Consider the following 16230-nt stretch of genomic DNA (forward strand, 5'->3'; position numbering starts at 1 on the left):
TATATTTATTTTCATATATTCCAAAATATTAATAAATGTGTATTAATACATGTTATTAACTTATCTGATATGTTGAATGTTATGTAAAGTTTCATTCTAAATAACTATGGATTACTGAGTATAACAGCAAACATTCTCTAAGCTCCTAAGGTAGGGGAAGATAAAACAGGACCTCATCTGACTTCGTTTTTTGTGATGTCTTCCTTAGCTCCCAATAATACGTGTGATGAGAATGCTTTCATGTGCCGTAATAAAGTCTGTGTGCCCAAGCAGTTTGTTTGTGACCATGACGATGACTGTGGAGATGGCTCTGATGAGTCTCAGCAGTGTGGTAAGTGGACCTCAACTTCTCCTGGAAACAGCCTCGGGCTCCATATTAGTCTTTTTAAATGACTCAAAGAATATATACATGAATAACAAATACAAAGGCACACATTCGTGAACATCATGAAAGACATTTAAATGCAGTTATACACAGACATCCCACATGTAACTTCTTTAAGCTCCACAATAATTATGCATTTACTTGGAAATCATACCTTCTCGCCATGTATTCTTATCAGGAACTAAAAATGTTTCTAAAACTATATTTGGTTTTACGTACTTGGAAGTACACAAAGATTACATGCTGCCATCTATCTAGTGCATTCTTACAGCCAACTCAAATCTCTAAGTGGGAGAGAAAAGTGCAATTCACAACTACCAGGATAACTGGATACTGAGCATTTTCCTCTCACTTTATCTTATTGACACATGTACTTATTTCTTAAAATGTAATATTATGATGAGCTCAATCTTTTCACTACATTTATAAAGTGATAAGATAAAATTATATGTAGTGAAAAGATAAATCTATAACATTATATATTTAAATAAAATGTCAATACAAATGTGTACATAACTCTTTTTCATTTTTTTCTCTCTTTAATGATTAAGGTATTACATAGGGGACCTTATTCCCGCCATTTCTCCCCCATCCCCCCACTCATGCCCTCACTCCCCCTGCTGTCTGTGTCCATTGGTTAGGCTTATATACATGCCTACAAACCCTTTGGTTGATCTCTCCCCCTTACCCCTACCCTTCCCTACCTTTCCTCTGAGTTTTGATGGTCTGATGGATGCTTCCCTGTCTCTGGATCTGTTTTTGTTCATCAGTTTATGTTGTTCATTATATTCCACAAATGAGTGAGACCATGTGATATTTATCTTTCTCTGACTGGCTTATTTCACTTAGCATAGTGCTCTCCTTTTCTATCCATGTTGCAAATGGTAAGAAGTCCTTCTTTTTCACCGCAGCATAGTATTCCATTGTGTAGATGTACCTCAGTTTTTTTAATCCACTCATCTGCTGATGGGCACTTAGGCTGTTCCAAATCTTAGCTATGGTAAATTGTACTACTATGAACATAGGGGTACATATATCCTTTCTGATTGGTGTTTCTAGTTTTTGGGATATATTCCCAGAAGTGGGATCACTGGGTCAAATGGGAGTTCCATTTTTAGTTTTTTGAGGAAACTCTATACTCTAAACTCTGTTCTTCACAGTGGCTGCACCAGTCTGCATGCCCACTAGCAGTGCAGGAGGGTTCCTTTTTCTTTCCATCCTCGTCAGCGCTGGTCGTTTGTTGATATGTTGTTGCTAGCCATTCTGACAGGTTTGAGGTGGTATCTCATTGTTGTTTTGATTTGCATCTCTCGGATAATTAGTGACTTTGAGCATGCTTTAATGTGTTTCTTGGCCTTCTATATGTCCTCTTTCAAAAAGTATCCATGTAGGTTGTTTGTCCATTTTTTGATTGGATTGTTTATTTTCCTTTTGTTAAGTTGTATGAGTTCCCTAAAAATGTTGGAGATTAGGCACTTTCCTTTGCTGTGCAAAAGCCTTTTATTTTGATGTAGTCCCATTTGTTTATTTTCTCTTTAGTTTCCATTGCCCTAGGAGCTCTATCGGTGAAAATATTACTTCAGCATCTGTCTGAGATTTTGCTGCCTGTGGATTCCTGTAATATTTTTATGGTTTCCCATCTTATGTTTAAGTCCTTTATCCATTTTGAGTTTATTTTTGTGTATGGTGTAAGTTGGTGGTCTAGTTTCATTTTTTTGCATGTATCTGTCCAATATTCCCAACACCATTTATTGAAGAGGCTGTCTTGACTCCATTGTATGAATCCATACCTAACTTTTGAGGAAAAAATCAGTATATTAAAAATTCCCAGTTGAAGTTCTAACCTTATGTAAACCTACTCTTTTGGTTGTAGTTAAGCCTTGATTGTTATAGGTATCACTAGGAGGAATTGACCTCCAGGCCAATTGGCTGTGAGAATCAGCTGTGTCTATGGTGGGAGAATTTCTGTGCTGGAGACACCCTTCTGGGGCAAGACGTGCTTCAGTGGGGCTTTGGTGCTCACTGAGTCTGCCCCCTGACTGTGTCCCTTATGGATCTGAGGAGTTGTAATCTGGATGGTCCCACTCTGACCACTGGGTACACTGGCTCTTGGATCTCTAAGGAGGTGCTAATTTAGCCTCTGACTGAGGCTACCCAGCAGGAGCTACGAAGAGATCTGCAGATTCCTCTTCTTTGTTTGGGTGTTTGGAGGTGCCCAGATGAGGCCCAGTTGTGAAGCAATGCAAGCTGCTGTGGGCCTTCTTTTGGAAGTTCTGGGTCTCTCTCACCCAGCTGCAGTTTGTTAGGTAATTTTAGATTGCAAAGGGCCAGGCCATTCATATGCAAAAGCCTCTGTGCACAGCTTAGGTGGGGCAGGGTCTCAGGGAATCTACCTGATTATTGACCTCTGAACTAGGAGGTCATGGTTTGATTACCAATGGAGGCAAATGCTTGGGTTGCCGGCTGGGTCGCCTGTGGGTAGTTTGCTGGAGGCAGCTGATCAATGAGTCTCTCTCATCATTGATGTTTCTATTTCTCCCTCTCCCTCTCCCTTCCTCTCTGAAATCAGTAAAAATAAATTTATATATCTATATCTATATCTATCTATCTATCTATCTATATGTATATATATAGATATATATATGTATCTATCTATCTATCTATCTATATCTATATCTATCTATCTATCTATCTATCTATCTATCTATCTATCTATCTATATATATATAATATATAATATACTCAACAATATAGAAAGGAAAAGAGACAGCAATAGACTGAAGATTGAAGTTAGGGCTTCGTCTACAACACTTTGGGGTGGAACAATAGAGGACTGTACAGAAATAGAGAAAAACGGGGAAAGCAGAGAGAAACCAAGGTAGTGTGGTCAATGATGTCAAAGACTACAAGAAAATGAAGTAGATAAGAGTAAGAGACACCTTTGGATTTGACACTTGTCACTTGGTGTCTTAGCTCTGAGGAATTTCAGAATGTAGATGTTAATGAATCAAAGAAGAACTGGGGGAAAGTAAGTGGAAGTGAAAGAGAGATGTGTTGTTAAGAGTCATGTCAATGGACCTTTATTGTTTTGGGGCTGGGAGAACCTTGAATAGACATAGTAACACAAAAGGAGGAACTAGTGCTCAGGGAGAGGGAGGGAAAAAACATTAAGGAAGTTGGGGAGAGTTAGAACTATCTACTTTTGCCATTCAAAGTGCTAGATATCTCAAGTGATCATTGTGGAATTAGTTTTTTATTAGAATTTTGTTTATTTTTTAAACCATAAAAATGTTATTTTCTCTCTCCAAAAATAGACTATTTGCTTAGATTTACCAGAAAGTTTATAATAGAAATGACAGGTTTTATTATTGAAAAATTAGGGGAAAAAATCTAATTTAAAACTTGGTAACATTCACAATTAAAAGAATTTTACTCACAGTCAGGCATAGATTTAAAGATTAACAACTGAGGGGCTAATATTGTGATTTTAATAAAGCTTTTCAATGCATCTAAGAATCAAAATATAATTACAATACTTCTTATACTTATTGCTCTATAATTGAATTTTCATTTCCCTTATCTAAATAATTTATTTACACTTTGAATGCTGATTCCCAAACATAAAAATGACATTACAGCTTCTGAGAAGTATCGTTATAACTCAGAATCAGTTCATCCATAAGCTCTAGAGCTGCACCTACCCGAGCTTGGTCTTAAAGATAATTCTAAGAGCTTCCATCTGTTTTTCCTTCTAAGGGAACCCTTTAGAATATAACTAATAGGTGAACAGAGATGGTATACTGGAGTCCTGCGTTCTTGTGTTCTCCTCTAGAAACAGTAACAGTGCCTTGTTTGCAACTTTATTTTCTGGACTCCAGTGCTACTTCTCAGCCACAAATATTTCTTGCAAGTATGACCACTGTCCCAGATAGAAATAGAAACATTTCCCATAGGAGGCATTGGTAATCCACATGGTTAGTAAGGTATAGTGTAGATTAGAGGTTGCATTTCTAAATAATGTTTGTTATAGCCCTAACTGGTGTGGCTGAGTGGATAGAGTGTCAGCCTATGGACTGAAGGGTCCCTGGGTTTGATTTCTAATCAGGGCATTTACCTTGGTTGAGGGCTCTGTCCCCAGTACGGGGTGTGCAGGAGGCAGCTGATTGATGTTTCTCTCACATCAATGTTTCTAACTCTCTTTCCATCTCCCTTTCACTCTGTTAAAAAAAAATCAATAACATATGAATAATGTTCATTATATAAATAATATAAATTAGAATCTTTATTTCTTTGTCTCTAGAATACCGACCATGTAATGCAGAAGAATTCAGGTGTGCTGATGGACGATGTCTTTTACATACGCAATGGCAGTGTGATGGAGACTTCGACTGCCCTGACCATTCTGATGAAGCACCTCTAAACCCAAAGTGCAAAAGTGCAGGTACAGAAAATATATGAAGCTATGCTTGTTCCAAAATCTGTCTTTTTTTAATGGCAAAATTGTTACTCTGATTTGCTTAGTATGGTAGTAAATGAAAGGACATGCAAATCATTAAGCATTGATGTATCTAGTGACACTATGCAGAGTATAATAATGTTTTGAAGCTAGTTTTATAAATTTAGTATGTGCTAAAAACATGAAGATTTCAGGCAACGAACTTGATGAATCCATCACCCTGCCCCTTCAAAAAGGTCGCCTTTTCTTAATACATTATTTTATGTGACTAAAGTTTCCCGGCTACACTTCAAAAATTCAAACATAAAAGAAGTTGAGATTTACTGAGAGAAAGTCTGTGTTATTCATATTTAGGCAAAATAAAGTAAATTGTATATTAACTAAATATATACATAGCCAAATTTGGTTTATTGATAATTTCACCATTCTTTACTGAATACATAGTCAAATTTTTAGAATATATTTTTATTGATTTCAGAGAGGAAGGGAGAGGTAGAGAGAGATAGAAACATCAATGATGAGAGAGAATCATTGATTGACTGCCTCCTGCATGCCCCCAACTCAGGATTGAGCCCACAGCCATGCATGTGCCCTGACTTGGAATTGAACCAGTGACCTCTTGGTTCATAGGCTGAAGCTCAACCACCAAGGCACACCTGGCCATAGTCATGTATTTTAAAATAAAAAGCTACTCATGTAGTTTGCATGTTAATAAGTTTTCTTTTATCATGTTAAATAATGAGTAACATTCAAATCATCATGATAAGAGTAGCTGCAAAACCTGGACTACTTTCTGTGGCTATATATGGAACAACTATTATTCACTAAAAATGGCTTTTTTATGTCCTGATTTTTAAATGTCAATGTTATATTTCCAAGATGAAAAAAAATTAGTAATATCTACCTATTCTGGATTTGTAATTTTTAGTGACATTTAATTTCACAGAGACCTATGGCTTGAGGGAAATGTCAAACTATCATTACACTTTGATCTCAATTGTCACACTATAGATGAAGACAGAAATATTCCATTAATTTTACTATAGATGCATTTAAAAAAAAACTTTCTTGATGATTTTTAGAGAGGGAGGAAGGGAGAGCGAGAGAGAGATAGAAACATCCACGTGAGAGCAAAACATTGATTGGCTGCCTCCTTTATGCTCCCAAATGGGGATCAAATCCAAAACTCCAGCATGTACCTTGACTATGAATCGAACTGACGACCTTCTGGTGCATGGGACAGTGTCCAAACAACTGAGTCACGCTGGCCAGGGCTATAGACTCTTGTCTTGATGGTTAATTTTCATGATAAAGCAATGTACAGTGGGTTGAGCAAAAGTGCAGTTTGCTTTTGGTTTTCTCTATTTTGTGTGTAAATAGAAAGCATTTTACGTGTTCATATATTTACTCTGATTTTAGACAGATAAGTTACCATATTTGTGAATGTTTTCAACAACTATAGTATAAAAACAATGGCATGCCCTTTATATTCCATTCGTTTTATTTTCTTTTTCCAGAACAGTCATGCAACAGTTCATTTTTTATGTGCAGAAATGGCAGGTGCATTCCCAGTGGAGGTCTTTGTGACAATAAGGATGACTGTGGCGATGGCTCAGATGAGAAAAACTGCCACATAAATGAATGTTTGAGTAAGAAAGTCAGTGGATGTTCTCAAGACTGCCAGGACCTCCCAGCTGGTTACAAGGTTGGTATTCATCGAAAATAGCACATCACCGGATACGTTAGCATTGGATTAGGCAAAAATGAAAAGGAATTAAAAAAGGAAAGACTCGTGGACACAGACAGCAGTATGGTCATTGCCAGAGGGGAGGAGGTGTGGGGAGGCAGAAGAAGGCAAAGGGGGGATAAATGGTGACCTGGGGTGATAAACATATAATACAATATACAGATGATATGTTCTAGAATTGTATGCCTGAAATCTGTATAATTTTATTAACCAATTTCACCCAAGTAAATTTAATTAAAAACATAATCTGGGGGTAACGAAAACTTTTTAATCCAATATGGCTGTAAAATGTAAAAGGCGTCAAAATATTGTTAGGGCTCTGACCAGTGTGGCTCCATTGTTAGAGCTTCAGCCTTCACACCAAGGGGTCACGGGTTCGATTACCAGTCAAGGACACATACCTGGGTTGCACTTTTGACCATTGGCTCCACTTGGGGTGCATGCAGGAAGCAACCAATTGATGTGTCTCTCTCACATCAATGTTCTCTCTTTCTCTCCCTCCTTTCCTCCCTCCTGTATCCCCTTGCTCCCTTCCCCACTCTTTCTAAAAATCAATGGGAAAAATATCCTTGGGTGAGGATTGACAACAAATATATATATATATATTTGCAAAATTATTTAAATGGAGAGTTTCTATATATGCAACCCATAATAATAATAATGTGGTGTAATTTTGTGAAAATATACTCAGGGAGACAAAAAAAACCAAAATATCTTTCAATATATGCTGAACATAAAGAAAAAAAAATAAGAAAGAGAAGCTTAGTGTTTAGAAAGATTACTGCTATATTAATAGCTGCATTAGATATGTATGTAATTCCTAAGTTCCCATTTCTTCCCTCATCCTCCCTCCCATACACAATTGAAGTTAAATGGGCTAATCATTTATTTACCACAATACTGGAGAGTACATTTTTATTTTTCATATGAGCAGGGAAGAAGAAAAGCAAAACAAACAGAACACATGAAGTAGTAGAACTGAGTGCAGGTACATTAACAAAATAAATCATGCCTGATAGTCTAATTGCTTTCTCTTAGTACCATTTTCCTGAAGCGAGTGTTTCACTGACAAAACTGATGGACAGAAATAGCATTTTAAAGCATCTGCTTCATTCACGTTGGAATGGAGGATGCAAACAAACAAAATATTAAAATTAAAGTTGTGTATTCGGTAAATTGATGGTGTAAGTTGGGAAAGTCTCTGGGGGAGCAATTCATTGGAAATAGTGTTGTTGTTTTTTTAACTGAGCACTTGCTCCATGTGAATCACAATAGAGCATGGCTCTTACAAACACAGAGTCTAACGGCAGTTGGGGCCACTGCAGAGGTCAGATGTTGTTCTACTAAGTGTGGCACAGATCGGAGCGTACCTGGGTTACTGTTGACGTGTTGCACGTGGCACTTTAAGAGAAACCTTCACAAACTGTAGTGTATTCAAATTTGTACATCCACGAGCATACGAGGCCTGGAACACACACCTTTGGAAGACATTTTGCCTGGAATGAAGATGACTAATTGGCTCTATTCAAGTATATGAAGCACTGCAATAGGCAGCATATTTGCTCTGAGTTGTTTCAAAGGTTGGAATTAGAGTTAGGAGGCAGATTCTGTTCAATATGAGGAAAATTGTTCTAAGGTCAGAACTCTTTATATTGGAATGAGCTGCGTTATTTCTCACCACTAAAAGTGTTTCAGCTGCGACTAATGCCTTTCTTTAAGAGGATGATAGAGAAAAAAATGTGTGCATTGTACAGAAGGCTCGTTTTTCCTACCAGCCTTAACATTCTATGAGAAGCCTGGTCTTTATAATGGTCAATTCAGCCAAATGACCGTGTTGCCATTTTTAATCTCTGTATTTCTGTCATTATGATTAATTTAACTACATTGGTCAGGATTTTACTATATGTAGATACAATCTAAAAACTACAGTAATTAGCCCTGGGCTGGTGTCTTATGGTCCCTTACAGCATAAGGCTACAAGTTTGATTCCAGTCGGGGAATGTATGGGAGGCAACCGATCAATGTTTCTCTCTTACATCCATTTTTTTCTCTCTCCCTTTTCTCTCTCTAAAATCAATAAGTATGTCCTCTGGTGAGTAAAAAACAAAAAAAAACATAAAACACACACTCACTCAGGAACACTATCCTGTAAGTAACAGGGAAGCAAGACAACGAGATAGCTCTGAATGAGATGATTATGTATCAAATAATTAATTGTGTCGGTAAGTATTTGAAATCCAATGAAGCATAAAAATATGTTAGCTATTTATTTACAATCAATATAGAAATTTTTCCTGGAAAATCAGGGGATATGTCATAGAATTATTACCGGAAACTAAAAATTTTAAGTCATAAGTTATAATTAATTATTTAGTTCTGTCTACATAATATACACTATAAGTCTACATATCTATAGGATATATATGTGTGTCATATAATATGGATATCCAAAATGTAAATTTCAAGTAGTTTATTTGTGTTTAGTCTGTGTGTATTTAAACTTTGTCATAACAATCTTGGTGGTAAAATCTAAAAATTATAGAGTATCAGTTATAACCTTTTGCCATATCATTCAAAATGAAGTTTAATGTTTTTTTAAATGCCTGCATATGCTATATTTGGAAAATTACTTTTGGTAGCAGTAGATGTCACCCTGAAAAATACGTTAAAGCATACCATTTTAATCACTTTATAAGACTCCTTACACAAAAATATTTGTTTTTCCATACCTTTAAAGTATCAGTGTTTTTATTTTGACTTCTCTAGAAATGATTTAAGTGAGAATTCTAGTTGAAATAGACACTCTATTTCATAATACAAAAATTCTTTGTATATGATACCTGACAGAATTCTGTGAGTAATATTCCTGAATATATACACATCCCAAAACCGATGAATAAAATGAAACAAATGTGGGAAACAGACTGGTATAAAACTTTAAGGAGCAAGTTTAGAATCATAAATAAGAGGTTTAAGCAAAGGTTCAAACACATATTTTACATATATATTTACTGATAGGAAATTGAGTAAAAAGTCTCTGTACAAAAAAATGCTTAACTATTTGGGGGAAAAAATGTCAGATGGTGGGGTTTTCTTTTTCAGGGAATGGGGAAAACTTTCCAATAACTTATTTCTCAATACATTATCAGCAGTACATGTCAAGAAATCCACATTCTGCAATAAAACTAAAATTGCTGATGAAAGCAAAAATTAGATCTTATGAAATGTGAACAATTTATATGTTTGCTGTAAAACACATACAATATATCTATTCAAAAGAGAGTAATAACATTTACTAAAGCATGAATCTTATTTTGAAGGAAAGGGAAACTTACCATGTGAAAAATAAAAATACTTCTGAGAGAGAAAGAAGTTTTAATGTATTCATTAGAAATAAAATAATCAATGTTTGTCAAATATCACATTAAAAACTCACAAAAATATTCCTGAATGTAACAGGTAAATTTGGGTTGCTATGTTTCTTTCTTCCAGTTTTATGATCTGATATGAAAATTAACACAAAGCAGACAAATTTGAAATAGTTCTTGATGAGTAGGAAAATTAAATTTAATTAAAATTAAAATTAAAATTATAAATCCCACTTTCATAAAAATTGTCTTTTTAAATGAAGGTGAATAAATTTTAAACCGTTATGAATCTCTCATCTATTGTTGAATATGCAAGTGATTATTATTTCTTTTCATTTTGTTCATATAGGTCAGGCTAGTAGAATTTCTCATAGATGTTTAGTAATTATTTAAGAGTAAAAATGTTTTTGTTATAACAAGGTTACTGGATTGGGTAGTAAATTATTATTTTTTAAAAATATATTTTATTTATTTTTTACAGAGAGGAAGGGAGAGGGATAGAGAGTTAGAAACATCGATGAGAGAGAAACATCAATCAGCTGCCTCCTGCACACTCCCTACTGGGATGTGCCCGCAACCAAGGTACATGCCCTTGACTGGAATCGAACCTGGGACCCTTGAGTCTGCAGGCTTATGCTCTATCCACTAAGCCAAACCGGTTAGGGCAGTAAATTATTTTTTTAAAATATTTTTATTAAATAAACAATTAAAAAACTTACTGTAAACCTTAAACATCCCAATTCCATTTGCTTATAGAAATGTGTAATACATTCAGTAGCATTTACCAATTTTACTTTCAGGAAATTAATATTCCATAAATGTGGTTTTATCTAAGCTGTCTATTTGATATTGTAGTTCTATAAGTCTTGATATTAGCCATTCAAAGTTATTTTCAGAAATCCTGTTAAAATTGGGACACCGTTTAAGTTTTTATACTTTTTGAGAGGGATTCAACATAGTTTATGCAACTTCTTTCCGTTTGTTCTAAAGTGCCCTTGACTTTAGCATTGCCCTGTGTCTGCCTATGGGTCTTCTGGCTTCCTGACCACATGATCGATTACAGGGTCTAATTTCCAGTCCTTCTCAGTGACATCTTCTTGTATCCTGTCAGTTTCTCCTTTTTAAAAAATCTATTTTTTAATAACTGTGATAACATACAGGGTACCCCCCACCCCCAAAATGTGTACACACTTTAATAGCCGATAGCTCCATTGCTGTTTCTTTCTCTTCAGATTTTATCCTCTTGCCTTTCTACATCAGGTAGTAAGTTGTCTTCTTAATTACTTCTTAATTACTTGGGAAAGTAGTATTGCCACTGCCTAAGATATGAGAAGGACTTGCCCAAACTGCCGTTATCATATCTTAGGCTGTGACAACCCTACTTTTCCAAGTATTGGTTTTGCTTTGATTTGCTGGCTTGCTAGTGGGTTTTATTGATTAACCACAGCACAATCCTTTATTATCGCCTAGGATTGTTAGATAAATATTGGTGAAATTCGTTAAAGAATAAAGTGCTAAGAACTTACAGGAATTTAGTTCCTGTAAAAGGACTTAGAAAGAGGTATTTATCTTTTGAACAGCTTCAGGTGAAGTTGATGCTTTCCCTCCTAGTAATAAATACCTTCTTGTACTTAAAAAAATTCTAGCCCTCGATTAATTGTTGGCTGACTATTTAACAATATGTATACATGTATCTCCTATATTATCCTAAAAAATATAAAAAGCTCTTCTGTTACCTTTACCCTTAAATTATCTAAATTATGAAATGTTTACTATGGCTAACCCTTAACTACTAGTTACTCTTAATAACTTAAAGTTCTTTCTTAATTCACTGTCCCACACAATACTCACAATTTTCTTTATTCAAAGACCACTAAATAGCCTTGGTAAATGTTAATATGACCATAATCTTCTGGCTATTTTAGGTTCATTTTGTATAATTAGAATTTTCATATGCTTCTTGGCAAGGACTGAATACAGAACTGAAAGACAGTGACCAATCATAGCACCTTATTATTTCCAGGAATTCAAAAACATATTTGGCATGACATTGGACGCAGAATTGACATGCCAGTTAGTAAATTTTGCAGATCATCCTCAGAAGCTCGTGTAGAAGATCACAGAGGTGCTGAAGAAAAGATTTGATGATACAAATTTATTTAATAATGATGGAGAAACTCTGTTATTATTAGTTTTCCAGATAATATCAACATATCTGATTATAGAACCAGACCCAGTTGATAAATATTAATTGATCTTTACTATGTGTTAAAAAATTACAGACAGCCTCAGCTCTCCTCCTGGCTTTATCTAGGCAACTTCACCTTTGTTCCTCTGCGTTTCTCATCAGTTAACTAAGGAAAATAATACTTACATCATAAATTTCTGTAAGGCTCTAATAACATAACATGTGGTAATGTTAGTAATCTTCAAAGTTCCACGTAAGGTTTAATTCTTATGATGGTTAAAGTCTTCTAAAAAGACAATATAATGAAATAGAACAGGAATGAAAGTTGACAGTTCAGTTCTGTTGTATTTGTCATTCTCTAGTTGGCTACGGTGATATCAGTTAACTTTTATAGTCTTCCCAACCTCAGATGTTCAAATGAAGATATTTCAGAGATGTTTAACTTTAACTTTATATGATATTTGTAATGCTTATTGAAGTTTAATCTCTCTGTGTGTGAGACAGAAAGATTTGCCATTACCTTTTGTGGGTTCAGTCATGTTAAAGGGATATCCAATAAGAAAAGACAGTGACAATGGTATGAATTGATTATGCTTGTTTTAAATTCTGCAGTGCAAATGCTGGCCTGGATTCCAACTGAAGGATGACGGTAAAACGTGTGTAGACGTTGATGAATGCTCTACGGGCTTTCCGTGTAGCCAGCGGTGCATCAATACATATGGGACCTACCAGTGCCTCTGTACAGAGGGCTATGAAATACAACCTGATAACCCAAATGGCTGCAAATCACTTTCAGGTACCAAATTGAACTTGTCCACTGATCCAACCTCAGTTACACACATGGATTCTGAATTTCATAGCCATTTTATTAAATTCATTCATTCTTGCTATTTCTCAGAAATCAAAATTCTTCCCTACTTACCTTGATCTGGGATCTGGCATTCTGATTTTGTGTTGTCCACAAACTGCTCTGTTTATAATAATATTGCATGATGGTCTTGTGAATTTTTAAGGGTTTTTCTTTGTTTTGTTTATGTTTTGAGAATGTTCACAAGAAACAAGAACAATCTCTAGCATTGCCTCCTGCTGAGTCACAGGTGCTTAGGAGCAGGCTTGGCCTCGACCATTAACGAGCCCATTGCGACAGTGTTCTTACAGTTTTTCCGTCTTCTCTACACCACACACACTCACATAGGCATGTCAAGGAGAACAGCTAGTCAATAATAGCAACAGTAGCAATGATGACAACAATAATAAAGCAGCAATGTAAGGTTACTTGAATTTTTCCAGTGATTCAGCAAAATTATTAAACTTCTCTTTGTTCCAAATAGTGTGATTGTTTGTAAAGTAAAAAATTCAATAAAACATGACCATAACTGAAAAATATATTGTAATTTTTAGTGAAGATTATCACATATATTAAAATTATACAAAGCAATATATAATAATTACTATTAAAATGGATAAATAAATGGTACATGAGGTGTTTCTATCACCCTTACTTTGCTTTGGAGTATAATGAATCAAATAACACTGCCAGTTTCTTTCAAAATACATCCTGGGGACAGCATTTAAAACACTAGATGTTTTCTCATCTACTATGGTACTTTCATGAAATAATTACCAGGAATAAAAAATAATACACAAAATCTCCAAACCAGTCAGTTTCCATTACTGTAAACTTTTCATAAAAGATTATATAAAGGCGATGAATGCTAATGATCAAATTTGGGCCTTGTTATATCATATATCCATACTGCATTTATTTTCCATTAACAATAATAATTCAAAACAAATAATAGTGGTGACACAAAAAGGAAGTGTTACTGAACGTAAATATTTGCTAAAGAGAGGCTAGATATTTTTCCAAAAGTATTGAGATATAACTGACATATAATATTGTATAACTTTAAGTTATACCATGTATTGATACACATATATTGTAACATGATTATCACTATAGTGTTAGCTAAGACCTCCATCACTTCACATTATTACCATTTACTTTTGTGGTGAGAACATTTAATATCTACTCTCTTTGTAACTTTCAAGTACATATTACAGCATTGTTTTCTATTATCACAATGGTGTGTGTTAGGTCTCCAGAACTTATTCATCTTCTAAATGGAAGTTTATATTCTTTTATCAATAACCCCCATTTCCCCACCACCACCACATTCAGACACTAGTAACCTCCATTCTACTCTTTGTTTCCTTCATCCATTTTTGTTATTCATTCATCCTTTGACAGACATGTAGGTTGTTTCCACATCTTTGCTCTTGTCTGTAATGCTGCAGTAACCAGGGATAGCAGATACATATTTGGTACCTTGTTTTTATTTCTTTTGGACACATACAAAGATGTGAGATTTCTGGGTCATATGGTAATTCTATTTTTAACTTTATGAGGAAGCACCATATTATTTGCTACAGTTCTAGCACCAATGTACATTTCTGCCAACAATGCACAAGTGCTCTCTTTTCTCCACATCCTTCCTAGCATTTGATATTTCTGGTCTTTTTGATGCTATCCATTCTAACATTGTAGTTTTGATTTGCATTTTCCTAATGAGTATTGCTTTTGTGCAACTTTTCATGTACCCATTGGCCATTTGTGTGTCTTCTTTGAAAAAAATGTATATCCATCTCCTCTGTCTCTTTTATTGATTTTTTTGCAATTGAGATTTAGGAGTTCTTTATAAATGTTTTGGATATTAACCCCTTATCAGACATGATGAGCAAATATTTTCTATAATTCCATAGGTTGACTTTTATTACACTGTTTCTTTTGTTGTGCAGAAGCTTTTTGGTTTGATCTAGTCCAATCCATTTACTTTGTTGCTTGTGCTTTTTGTGTGATACCAAAATAATTATTATCAAGATCTATGTCAAGAAGTTTATTTTTTACATTTCCTTCTAAGAGTTTTTTGGTTTAAAGTCCTACAGTTAGGTTGTAAAGAACAGAATTGCTTAAGTACTGAGGTAGAACATGACTGATCAATTTTATATTTAAATGTAGAACTACATGGACAAGGATGACAAGGCATCTTCAACTTGAGGGCTTACTCTGTTGGGCAGGGTTCTAAGTCTCAGCTTGGCCTCGACAGGAAGAGTGGAATGACTGATGAGGGCTGATGGAAGCGATTGTCCAGCATGTGTAACACATGTTATTAGTCCTTGACATAGAGTACGTTAAATTATAATATGTTTCCGTGTATATTATATGTTTACCATAAAATAAAAGATAAAGGGAGCATAAAGTAATAATTTAGAACATAAACAGGACAAAAACTGTAACTATTAGTGCTATACAATAAAATTCACATTAGATTACATAAAGTGACTTTTTATTGTTTTTTTTTTCTAATTTCTGCTGACATTAAATTTGCTTACCCAGCAACTAAGTATATGAATACATCTTAGAAACAAAGGTATTTAAAGAGAATTTGAACAAAATTTTTTATTGAATTGATCTAGGATTGTAACAATCAAGAATGTGGTCAAATTGATTTTAGATTATTAAGATACATAGTCAAGTCAATATACCATACAAAACTTTCTGAATATCTTTTATTTAAGAAACTAATTTGTTTCCAAATAAGTTCTGATGATAAAACCAATTGAAAGGCTTAGAGAATCTTTACATATATGAGAATGGTCAGGTTCTTATTATTATCTTTCCTTGTTTCTGGAACAAGTGAGGTACTAAAAGATATTGGACAAACAACAAGAAGGAAATAAAGACTACTAAAAGATTTTAAAAACAGACTCATAAGGAAAGGTACAATTAATAGATAAGGATTATAGATGCTGTACATCTAAAATGATTTAAAAGAAGTCCCTAGGCAGATGAAAAAATGTGTATGTAGGCAATGATACTCAGTTTTCACTGAAGCTATTCTGAGAGCAAAAAGTAGTTATTTAATCATAAAAAATGAAATAGTTGATTATATGAATATTTAACTATACTGTAGGTTTCTAAGATAAGGGTAGCTTATCATTTTTAAAAAATCATCTAAAATCAGATTATAACAGCAGGTATTTCTACTAATTTCAAATAAATTAGATAACCTATTATTCAAAGGA

The 16230-nt window shown here is 34.5% G+C and overlaps 1 protein-coding gene across 1 annotated transcript in view; it reads left to right on the forward strand.

Annotated features, from left to right (window-relative positions):
• Positions 1 to 16230, forward strand: part of LOC102772862 (low-density lipoprotein receptor-related protein 1B) — a gene marked incomplete at both ends in the record, with an annotated part of 158509 nt that overhangs the window by 52729 nt on the left and 89550 nt on the right. Inside the window, 4 exons of the mRNA XM_006761180.1 lie at positions 209 to 331; positions 4686 to 4826; positions 6359 to 6546; positions 12757 to 12940. Of these exons, the coding sequence (XP_006761243.1) occupies positions 209 to 331; positions 4686 to 4826; positions 6359 to 6546; positions 12757 to 12940 (636 nt within the window). The remainder of the gene's footprint in view (positions 1 to 208; positions 332 to 4685; positions 4827 to 6358; positions 6547 to 12756; positions 12941 to 16230) is intronic.

The sequence above is a fragment of the Myotis davidii genome, unplaced genomic scaffold, assembly GCF_000327345.1.
Source record: "Myotis davidii unplaced genomic scaffold, ASM32734v1 scaffold2958, whole genome shotgun sequence".
Taxonomy (NCBI): domain Eukaryota; kingdom Metazoa; phylum Chordata; class Mammalia; order Chiroptera; family Vespertilionidae; genus Myotis; species Myotis davidii.